Source organism: Pan troglodytes, chromosome 10 (assembly GCF_028858775.2).
Source record: "Pan troglodytes isolate AG18354 chromosome 10, NHGRI_mPanTro3-v2.0_pri, whole genome shotgun sequence".
Lineage (NCBI taxonomy): Eukaryota > Metazoa > Chordata > Mammalia > Primates > Hominidae > Pan > Pan troglodytes.
This window is the reverse complement of record NC_072408.2, coordinates 44,185,910-44,198,069: the sequence shown is the minus strand read 5'-3', so window position 1 is coordinate 44,198,069 and position 12,160 is coordinate 44,185,910. Positions and strand designations below refer to the sequence as shown.

General features: G+C 39.5%; 1 protein-coding gene across 7 annotated transcripts in view; it reads left to right on the top strand.

Annotated features, from left to right (window-relative positions):
- Positions 1-12,160, top strand: part of SCN8A (sodium voltage-gated channel alpha subunit 8) — a 221,336-nt gene that overhangs the window by 84,710 nt on the left and 124,466 nt on the right. For 5 of the 7 annotated variants that reach the window (XM_054663320.2, XM_054663321.2, XM_054663318.2 and 2 more), the window contains exons 3-5: positions 7,811-7,930; positions 10,006-10,094; positions 10,727-10,855. The exons of the other annotated variants lie outside the window; for them this stretch is intronic. In XM_054663320.2, coding sequence (XP_054519295.1) covers positions 7,811-7,930; positions 10,006-10,094; positions 10,727-10,855 — 338 coding nt within the window. The remainder of the gene's footprint in view (positions 1-7,810; positions 7,931-10,005; positions 10,095-10,726; positions 10,856-12,160) is intronic. 7 annotated transcript variants of the gene reach the window in all.

Sequence of the window (12,160 nt, the reverse complement as noted above, 5' to 3'; positions counted from 1 at the left end):
ATAGTCATTTTTACATAACAGGTCATTTGTTTCTGAACAGCTTCCTAGCCTGATATAGAATCTGTTTAGATTCTGCATTATATTTTCCGTTATTAAACCAGGGAAATTTTGAAAAGACACTTATTTGTTGCTTGCTGTATTGGCTGTATGCATACTCAGAAATGAATGCCAAATTGCTGTTGATTAATGAACAACTGGCCAGTTGCCTACTTCAGAAAGAGGTGCATAGGCCTGGGGGAATAAAGTACATATATTTTGTTTAGGCAGGCAAGAATTTAAGGCCAGAGAAGTTGGCTAAAAATGAGAGGACCAGTTAGTTCTAGAAATCAAAACAGTTAAGATCTAGGGACAGTCATAAGTCATTGCCAGTAATAGTTATAGTCAGATAGACTCAAAGGTTCCCAGCTGCCCTCTTGTTGATTAGCTAAACCTCTGAGCCCCTAGGTGTTCATTATAGCCAGAAGCTCATCAGATGCCTGCAGATTACCTTTGCCCTAGTTGAGATGTTGACCTCTCAGGATGGGGAGAATTGGTTGAGTGAAGAGCTGCTCTCCTGGGCCATGTGTTTCACAGCAAACCAGGGAATGGATAATAAATATTTCTCGGAGAAGCTTTCTCTTCTATGATATTCTCCACCCCTGCATTGAGTACTCTTCTATATAAAGTCTTTTCATATATATGCATCCTTTATTGTTTTGTTTTGTTTTATTTCATTTTATTTTATTTTATTTTATTTTATTTTATTTTATTTTACTAAGACAGGGTCCTGCTCTGTTTCCCAGGCTGGAGAGCAGAGCTCACTGCAGTTGCAACCTCCTAGGCTCAAACGATCTTCCCACCTCAGCTTCCTAAGTAAGCTGGGTCTACAGGCACATGCCACCATTCCCAGCAAATTTTTTTTATTTTTTTTGTAGAGGTGGAGTTTTGCCATGTTGCCCAGGCTGATCTCGAACTCCTGGGCTCAAGCAATCTTCCCATCTTGGCCTCCAAGAGTGCTGGGATTACAGGATTACAGATGTGAGCCCATCCTGTTTTTTTTTAATTTACACTTTTTGTGTGGCTAAAAAAAATATTTCAGTCTTGGGATGGGGTGGAGACATGCTAGTAAACTAGCTGTACTGCAGTACTGTGATGACTGTGTGTGTTTATTGTTTTGCATTTGCAGTATGCTAGGATTTGTTTGGTATGTATATGGACGTGCTCTACCTGGCCTTGCACAGTGTTCCTTCCCCTAATAGTGGGCCCCAAAGAGAAGATATCTTACCCTGAGTTAACAATGGCAATGCTTCTACATTGTGTGCTCCAAGCCCCACATTGCTAATTAGAAATGAAAAGCCTGTGCTTTTCAGAAGGCTCATTTTATGCCACATGACACATTTATTAATACTCCATGCCATAACTCGTTAAGAACTGTTCTACCGCTCTTAATGGACCTTGTGCTGAAACACATTCAGTGGCTGTTGTTGTAAACTGATATTTCCCCTTGGGCAGTAACCGCAATCCAATTTCAATTTCCCTTTTAACTCATTTACTTCACAAAGATCTAATTTGAGACAGATTAGGTAAAATATTATTGGACTTCATGGGCACCAAGTGATTGTTGTTTAAGAAGTATTGTAAAAACCCAAAGCTTGCTGTCCTTTCCACTATATCTAGGCTTTGAAGGATCTGGCGTTAGAGCATAGTGTTGAACGAGAGAGGACAAATGTCCTTTTCTGGATTCCCACCAGAAGTTTAACAATGATTACAAACGTTTAATCAGCCATATGAAACATATATACATATATCTCTCTCAAAGTCAACCCATCACCAGTCATTCCTTTCCATTCTCCCATATTCACTGTTCTCCTGAGAACAGGGGATAAAAGTAGGGGAGATAGTGCAGGGAAAAGCATTGTGTGAAGCCTTGGGGCTGCTCTATGCTCCCCCCTGCTGACATAAGTATGGTACTATCAAGCACTGTTGACCCTGGACTTGACAGACTTCAACATAAGGAAGCAGAATAACTAACTCAAGAGAGTTCTACAAGGATAAAATGTGAGAGAATAAATAATAATAGGCTTTCTCCTCAAATTTATGGTTTGCTGCTTTGTTGCACTTAATCCTGGATGCTCTGTGAATTTTCTAAATCGTAGAATTACAGATATCAGTGCTGGAAAGGACCTGAGTATGCCCATCAGGCAGCCCTCTCTCTTATTTTATAGACGAGGAAAATGAGATCTAGAGACATGCAGTGGCCCAGCCAGGCCATACAGTTAGGTAGAGGCAGGGAAGAAGGAGAACACAAATGTTTTAGCACATGACCTGAGAGATGATCTAGTGGCTCCCCAAATCTGGTGAGCACAGATACCTGGATTCTGCACACTTATTTAATAGAACACCTGGAGAAGGGATTTATGACTGTGTTTTTTAAAAAGCTACTCAGCCTAGGCCGGGCGTGGTGGCTCACGCCTGTAATCCCAGCACTTTGGGAGGCTGAGGCAGGTGGATCACGAGGTCAGGAGATCGAGACCATCCTGGCTAACACGGTGAAACCCCGTCTCTACTAAAAATACAAAAATTAGCTGGGCATGGTGGCGGGCGCCTGTAGTCCCAGCTACTCGGGAGGCTGAGGCAGGAGAATGGCATGAACCCAGGAGGTGGAGGTTGCAGTGAGCCGAGATCACACCGCTGCACTCCAGCCTAGGCAGCAGAGCGAGACTCCGTCTCCAAAAAAAAAAAAAATAAAATAAAAATAAAGCTACTCACCCCAGGTGCAGTGGCTCACAGCTATAATCATAATCCCAGCACTTTGGGAGGTCAAGGCAGGAGGATTGCATGAGGCCAGGAGTTCGAGACCAGCCTGGACAACATAGCAAGACCCTGTCTCTACAAAAATAAAAATAAAAGATAAGACAAAATAGAAAGCTAGTCAGATGATTCTTATGCAGTCAGTCTGGACTTAGTCAGGAACTAATATTAGTGTATCCCCTGGGGCAGATCAGCTTTGCCATCTGTTTTTGTATGGCCCACAAGCTAAGAGTAGTTTACATTCTTAAATGGTTGGATGTGTGAAAATGATACAAAATTTAAATTTCTGTGTCCATAAAGTTTTACTGAAACACAGCCACTCTTCTTGGGTTGCATGTTGTCTATGGCTACTTTTACACCACAGTTACAGGGGTAAGTTGTTTTAACAGACACTGTATGGCCTACAAAGCCTGCAGTATTGACTGCCTGCGCCCTTTCAGAAAAAGCTTGCTGGTGCCGGGTATATTACTTATCTCTTTCTCGTGTAACTACTGCAAGCCCCAGTATTAAAAGGGAAATTCCTAAGCTTTGAGTACTTGTGTTTCTCCAAAGACTATCTTGCCTGTCTTTTTTTTTGAGACGGAGTCTCACTCTGTCGCCCAGGCTGGAGTGCAGTGGTGCAATCTTGGCTCACTGCAAGCTTTGCCTCCTGGGTTCAAGCGATTCTCCTGCCTCAGCCTCCAGAGTAGCTGGGACTACAGGCACGTGTCACCATGTCGGGCTAATTTTTGTATTTTTAGTAGAGATGGGGTTTTACCATATTGGTCAGGCTGGTCTTGAACCGCTGACCTCGTGATCCACTCACCTCGACCTCCCAAAGTGCTGGACTTATAGGTGGACTATCTTGCTTTTCAAAAAAGATCCATTGTGAAAAACTGCATGCAAATTATCTGTAAATCTAATTATTTCAATAATAAAACATGTTTTATTGTAATACAATTTCCTACTAAAGTATGGGAGATTTACCTTCATTTCAGGAGTTTAGTGTGCTAGATGTTTATTTTTGTTAATAGAAGAACTGTTTTTATACTTGATGAAGATATAAGATGTAAATATTTAGAAAGGGGTGATGGTAAATGAGTTTAAGTGCAACACTCAGTACCCAAATTAATTAGGAAATTTCTATTTCACACATCAAATGTCCTTAGTAAAGCCTTCTGCTTACAAAATCATAGTTTTTGAATTCACTAAAGATGCTTAGTTTCCCCCAGAATCATCAGTCTCCCACTTGACAGCTCATGACTGATCCTAATTCAGAATCCTACCTCCTAGTTTTTCTTCAACCAAGGTGTAACAGTTTCCATTTCCTAATGGCTTCCTTTTGTTTTTCTTCTTCTCCTTTTCCCTCACCTAAAACAACATAAGCATTTGTTCATGAACCAATCAACAGACATTTATGAAGCAACTGCTGTATGCCAAGCACTGCAGGCACTGATTCAGTGATAGGAAATACCCTCCATGCTACCTCTAGACCTATATTTCCATCACGACCAAACCAAGAGACAAGAAAAATGGAAAGTATAGAGTACATTACTTTAAAAAATCCTGCCAGGCGCGGTGACTCACGCCTTTAATCCCAGCCCTTTGGGAGGCTGAGGCAGGCGGATCATCCGAGGTCAGGAGTTCAAGACCAGCCTGGCCAACATGGTGAAACCCTGTCTCTACTAAAAATACAAAAAAATTAGCCGGGCATGGTGGCGGGTGCCTGTAATCTCAAGTACTGGGGAGGCTGAAGCAGGAAAATTGCTTGAACGCGGGAGGCAGAGGTTGCAGTGAGCCGAGATTGCGCCATTGCACTCCAACCTGGGCAACAAAAGCAAAACTCTGTCTCAAAATAATAATAATAATAATAATAATAATAATAATAATAAATAATAAATAAAAATCCTGTTGCCTGTCTCCTAAGGAGAGGTTTTGTAGGTGATATTGTAAAGGCCTGGCCCGGTGGTTTTTAGGTCTTGGGGCATGGGCCAGTGCTTCTTTCATTGTTGCTTAGCTGCCCTATCTACCCCGGGGACTCAAATTTCTCATTCACCAGAGAATTTGTATCCCACACCAACTTCATTCTTTGCCACGTTGCCACTGAACTGCCTCCCAATCTGGCACAGTGGAAGCTGTTGAGAGGCTCGAAGCTCGGCATAACATGCTGCTCTTTGCTGCGTGACCTTTGATAGGTGGTGTTCCTCTCCTGAGCTGTTGTTAAGTGTATAGAGGATAATAATTCCTCCTTCACCCATACTTCATGGGAACCTCATGAGGTTGAATGAGGAGGTTATTTAAAAGGCTATTTTCATAGAGGGAGTTGCTATAGAAACACAGAGAGGTACAAGTACTTCAGAGAAGGGGTTTGGGGGAAGCCCTGGGCTGTTTGTTTCTTTGAGAAACCAAGATATGGAAGAGCTATAGCTCAGCCCTCGATATGTTTCAGGTGAACCCTAGGTCTCCTACTTCTCTTTGCTTTTAGGATTAGGCTTTTTCTGCAGCATATCCCACCAGAACCAGTATGCTCCATTACAGGAAGAATTTCACTGCAGTACAATGTCAAACACTAGGGATGGTGTAGTGGGCGTTTGTAGAATGAATCTAGCTCAATACTTTTCCATTGGGAAGAGAATGACGTGACTGTGGTAGATTAGGAAAGGAAAGAATAGAAGATAAGAAAAGAACTTTAAAAAACATCACTAATACTGTGCATTGGGAGTACATAGGCTGATCATTATTTTGGAACTGTGGAAGGAAGCATAAGATTGGTTCCTGCCCTCAAAGAACCAAAAGCCTAATTGTAGGGGATGGAGGTTAAAAAAAAAAAAGGTGGGGGCTTTTCATAAATGACCTGTATCAGGTTAAGAAGGACCTCTATTACTAGTTTGTTGAGTACTTTTATTATGAAAGGTGTTGAATTTTGTCAAATGCTTTTTTCTGCATCTATTAAGATGATCATGTGGTTTTTCTCCTTTATTAATATGTTGCATTACATTGGTTGATTTTCAAATGCTAAACTATCTTTGCATTCCTGGGATAAATCCCACTTGGTCATGGTGTGCAACCCTTTTTATATGCTACTGGATTTGGTTTGCTGGCATTTTTGTTGAGGCTGTCTGTGTCTATATTCATAAGGGATGTTAGTATAGAGTTTTCTTATGATGTCTTTGGTTTCGTATCAAGGTAATACTGGCCTTTAGAATGAGTTTAGAAATGTTCTCTTCTATTTTGTGGGAGAGTTTGTTTAATTCTTTAAACATTTGGTAGAATTCATCAGCAAAACCATCTGGTCCTGGGCTCTTCTTTGTGGAGGTTCATTTTTTAATGCAAGGTACAGAAGAGTATTTATGGAACAATCCCATGTGAGAGAGAGACTTTTTAAGGACATAGATGTATGCTTTTATTTACATAGAAAATTTCTAGAAGGATATACAAAAAAACTGGCATCGAAGGTTATCATTAGGTAATGAGATGGAACTTGGTCTTATGTTCCTTTTTTCTTTTAAAAAAATTATGATCATGCATTGCTCCAAAATTTAAAAATAAAAAACTACTTAAAATGACTAGCATTTATTTGGCCATTTGCTCTTTCACTCACACAGTGAGATGTTAGGACTGTGTATCTGCCACTGGCCTGTTTCCTTAGGAACTTGCAGTCTAGTAGGCCCTTGCATCTCTCAGCTTCACAGTCTGCTCTCCCTCTTCCCTATTTTATTCTCCATCAACACTGAATTACTGGTCAATTCCCTGAAAAAAACCTGCAGCTACATGCTACTATGCTTTCATACATGTGATTTTTGTTCCCTTACCTTTCCATCCCTTCTCACTAAATCTGCCCAATTAATTTTTCTTAATTCTTGTTTGTCCTTTAAAGCCCCTTCCAAATATTAGTTACCTTCCTTTGTGAACTTCCCAGCTCACTCTCTTTTTTATTTCCCAGCCAAGGGGAAAAAAATCTCTCCCTCCTGCTGCCTCTCATACATTATGCATATTTTTGTTATTGAACTTTGTACTTACCCTGCATCATAATTACTAGCTCACATATGTGTCTTCCCTAAAAGTACAGTTTTATTCAGTGTTGTGTCCTGGTAATTAGCACAATGCTTGGCACAGAATAGATGCTCAAAAATATTTTAATTCAATTGAATTCAGAACACAGGGCATTCTGGGTAGAATGAGCCACATAAACAAAGGCCAACGTTATGAATTATGAGAACCTGTTCCGAGGACATGAGCTAGTTTGGCTAGATGGGAACATTCATACTGGGAAATATGATTTAATTATTTTGGCAAGGCTGATATTGGGGGCTCTTGAAAGCCATATAAAGCAGATTGAATATTGGTAAGTAAATATTGATTGAATGAAGAACATTTCTCACTTCCTTCCAGTCTTTGCTGAAATCTCTCTTCTCAATAGGTTTATCCTGACCACCTCCTTTAAAACTGTTGCCTCTTTATTCACCCATCCCCTGACTCCAGCATTCTTGATCTTCCTCTCCCTGTTCTTCCTCCTTTTCCCATAGCACTTGTCATCTTCTGTGTAGCACAGCCTATATGATTTACTCATTCATTACAGTTTTTATTTATTGTCTGTCTTTCCCACTAGAATTTAAACTCTTCGGGCCAAGACTATCTTGTTCACTGACCATTCCCAAGCACCTAGAACACTGTCTGACACATAGTAGGTGTCCAGTCAATATTTGTTGAGTGAATGAATCCTAAATTAATGAACTTCAGTATCATGTACAGAGCTGGCATAGAAGCTTAGGTATGATTCAAATGGCCTGTTTCTGAAAGAAACAAGTTTATTCTGTAAAACTGCCAAGATTGCACCAGCTATTTGTATTATAATCTGGGCAGGGCAGAGGGAGGGTGGTGGGGCAAACATTGTGTTAAGTTTGCTTGTTTAAAAACCAAGTTGGGAAGTAAAAAGTATTAAAGACTTTTGAGTTTATGTATTCCTTACCTAGAAATCATTGTTTCATGTGGTGACTCATACCCATGCTTTAATAATTTCTCTCTTTTTCTTTCTCCACAGACCTTTGTAGTATTAAACAGAGGGAAAACTCTCTTCAGATTTAGTGCCACGCCTGCCTTGTACATTTTAAGTCCTTTTAACCTGATAAGAAGAATAGCTATTAAAATTTTGATACATTCATATCCTTTTCGGCAAATGTGGAGTGAGTGCGGCAATTGCATGGTTGCTTGTTTACCTTTCCAATATTTGACAACTGGATTATATGTTAAGTTTTTTACTGATAGTGTAGTTAACTAGCCCATCAGTCAGAGGTTTAAGAGTGAACTCCTGCCACATCCCAAGCTAAGCTTCAGCAAATTATTATTTTTTTTCTTAGGATGATATTGTGGGAATCTGAAATTTTGTTGGTATCATTGTATGGACAAATTAAAATAACCTTTGTTGAAGTCTTAACTTTATTTAGTACTCAGACTTCAGTGATTTCATTCTGTGGCCAACTATTCAGCTTAATATATTAAAAGCCATTATTAGAGGTTTTTGAAAGTCCTTCTTGAGTTACAAATAGTTGGATGAATGCTTTAGAAATCAGCTTTGAATTTTTAAAAAATTTTTTGAGCAGTGAGCTTAGAAAGTGAGATAGTTCTCAGATGAAATAACCTCCTTGTTACAGAGGTTTAGATGCAGATTGTAGGATAAATAGGAATTTTTTCTGGTATTTTTACTCACCTTAAATAGAAAAATGCCAATTTATTCAAGTGGCCTGAGTTACACCTTATTAACATATGAGAGTGCATGTGGCAAATGAAAAATTATTTGATGGATTTAGTGATGTTGCATGGTGGCCTGAAACTTCCATGGCTGGTTGATATTTAACAGCATGTAGTCCCATGCTTCGAAGATTACTGTATCCTCCAAGTAGGATGAGGAAGCCAGCAGTGGCAACTTGGTGAATTGGTTTAGAAGCTTTTGCCACATTTTATTAACTCTTAAGAATTTAGCAACATGGTTGTGAAATCTGTAGTTTATAAGCAACATACTTCTGAAACCTGAAAGTTTATAAGGAAATAAATAATTCACAATGGACTTCTTCCTTTCTGTTGGATCAGAAGATGGAGTGTTTTTTCTCTTCTGGTTCCAAAAAGCATGAAGACAAATCCAGCTGTAATGAAGAAAAAAAAATCCAGCTGTAAGAAATATTTTCTCTTTTTAAAACTCCACTGGTAGAATAAAGATAGTGAATGCCATTAACAAGAGAGAGTGAATTAGTGGCAAGTGGGATATGGCTCCCAGGCTCTAATTGGCTCTAATTGTCTAATATGACAAATTAGAGTTTGAGTAACTTGTGCTGACCTAAAATAGTTTAATTTTTCTCAGAGACAAGAACAGAAAGGCCTGAGAAAAATTCTGGATGGAAGTGAAATGGCAGTATGGTTTGCTATCCATAAACATTCCTGGACACTTTCAGAATGGATTTTGCTCTATTACCTAGTCTTCAGAAATGTGGTGGTGCAGATGTCCTTGAAATCTTTACCTAACACGCCGCAGCTGGTTTCCCACATTGGACATATTCAACACATATGGGCTGTATTGGCTGATGCCTTGCCCCCAAAGACAATTCACCCCTTTAGAAGGACTAGGGAAGGCTGGGTATGATGGCTCAGGCCTGTAATCCTAGCACTTTAGAAGGCTGAGGATGTAGGATCACTTGAGCCCAGGGCTTCAAGACCAGCCTGGATGACATAGAGAGACCTTGTCTCTTAAAAAAGAACAACAACTATGGAAAAAAAGTGAACCATTGCATGTAGATTTTCAAATAACTAGCTATGTAAGATAATTAACTTACCAATAAATGAATACCTAGTCATATAGATTTAATTGATTTTCTTATCTGACAACTTTGGTTGAGAAAGTGCAAAGGTATTATACTAAGTGCAAAAAACATTTAGAGGCTTAGTCTGTAGTTGAGCTGAAAAGTGGTTAGGGGAACATGTTTCATCCAAAGGGAGTAGAACAGTGACGGCCCTTTTGAAAGAAGGAGAATAGCCGTCCTGCCCCATCCATCCACAGTTCACAGTGGCATTCTGTGTTTATGGTGGTGACCACAGTTTTCATTGTCACCTTACATTTTTCTCTTCTGTGCTTCATCTCCTTTCAGGTTATTGATTTAGATCTGATACCCAATGGAAATGTGTTTGTTTTTTGAGAAAACAAAAGGCAGGCCAGATTTTAATATTGCCCCTTGACTCTTCTCTACAGTATTTAGCATGATCATTATGTGCACTATTTTGACCAACTGTGTATTCATGACTTTTAGTAACCCTCCTGACTGGTCGAAGAATGTGGAGTAAGTAACTCATTTATTTGTGTGCTTGTTTGTTTTAAATATTTTTAGTCACTAAATCTTGCTTTGCCACAGTTTACCCATCAAGGAGAAAAAAAATTAGTTATTGTCTCTCTTTATTTCACAGAGAAGGCTGAAAATACATGTGGAATTTAGGAAATAGCCCTCCCTAAAAGTCAACTCTAGAAATTACTGCCCTTCACTCCACCCTTTCCTGTGCCAGGCAGTGCCGTTGCCCTGCAGCCCCATCGCCATCTTGTATCCTCAGTTCCTGGTGATACTGTTTTCTCCAATTTTAGGTTTCCCTGTTTTTTGACTTCTCTAAGGTTAAAAACAGCTCTGGGGAGCCTCCTTACCTTCTTCAAAATGATCATGTACTAGATAGCAGCAAAGTTAACTTCCTTGGAATACAGTTCAGGACCCAGTACACATTCCAAAGGTCTTAGTTTGTGCATTTCAGTAAGTTTCATTCAAAGCATTTCTTTCTCCTCCTCGCTTCCTTCCTGCTGCATTGGCTGTGCCCTTTCTGTTTTGTCTCTCTTAGTTGAAGCAACACTTCAGGCAAGTGCTAACTTAAAAGGTTCATTTAAAGTTTCTGTCCAGAAATTACCTCAAGCTATTCATTTCTTTGACAGGTACACGTTCACAGGGATTTATACATTTGAATCACTAGTGAAAATCATTGCAAGAGGTTTCTGCATAGATGGCTTTACCTTTTTACGGGATCCATGGAACTGGTTAGATTTCAGTGTCATCATGATGGCGTAAGTTCTCCCCTTACTTTATTGGTGTTCTGGGTGTGATTCTGTGTGTGGAGTTGTACTCCTGGGTCTGTTTGTAGGTGTGCATTTGTGGACACAGCTGTATGAGGAATTAATGGATAACCATGTAAGGCCCTGTGGGCTTATGTCTATGATTCTTGCTTGTGAGGACCTCTTGTGGTTCAGGCGATGATAATGTGTTTATGTGGGAGAAGGCAAGCAGAGGCATTACAGCTGGGAGAGAAAGGAGGAGGTGATTTCCCATTGGCACTCTCTCGTATTTTATTCCTCCTTGTAACGATCACGGTTTGCACACCTATCATTACAAGGCCTCTGTGAAGACTTGAAATTTTTTAGTTGTAAACTTTCAGCTGAAAATTAGTTTCCTGGGTATGTCTTACCGTATGTAATTTAATAAGGCTGGCCAGGTGTTGCAGACTTCAGAGCACATTTTAGAGTCAAAACATGAGCCAAGGTATCCACACTGGCACTTCCTGAAGAGTTACTAACCAGAATTTCGAACTATTGCTCAAGATCAGTGTAACTCCACATTGGTATGTTACTGCTCTTGCTCATTTGTGTTGTTTTAGCAATAAAAATGTATCTTTGGGAAACTTAGCTGATGATAGAAGAGTTATAGCAGGCTTTAATATTTTTATTTCCAGGTTGGGAAAGCGTTTTGTGGTTTGAGAGTGTAGTGGGGGTGGTGTATAGGTTTTGCATGTATGCATGATGTGTAAGAAAGAGTGCATTTAAATATGTATTGATCTGAGCATCTGGTGGAAAGATGTATTTCAACTGTAAAATGTGAATAAATGATATGCATCGAATACTTGAAACTGAAACTGACTTTCTGTTATATAAAGGCAATGTCTTACTTTCTAGCATTATGAATACACATTGGTGTTCATTTAAAATGTTTAAGTGTCCTTGCTAGGCACAGAGCTTGTAATTAAAATGAGCACTTAACACAATATTTGCTCTGATCCCATGATTTGAATTTTCCTGAGCCCTGCTTTTGTATGTCACAGGCCAAAACTTCGTTTATAGACATGACTACAATCATATGATTACAACTCCTGATTAAGTCATATATACAGACATTTAGTCAATTTTGCCATTGTCAACTAGGGAGTTACTTTAATGTAGATTTGTTTTTGCGGGGCTCCTGCTGCAGAAATTTGTCTCCCTCTCTTAAGAAATTGTTCACAAAACCTGGGAACATAAGTCTTTGATACCTCCTGGCCTTCCTTTTTACTAAAAAATGTGAATGGGCTGACAGTAAAGCCATTCTGATTGGGATCAGCA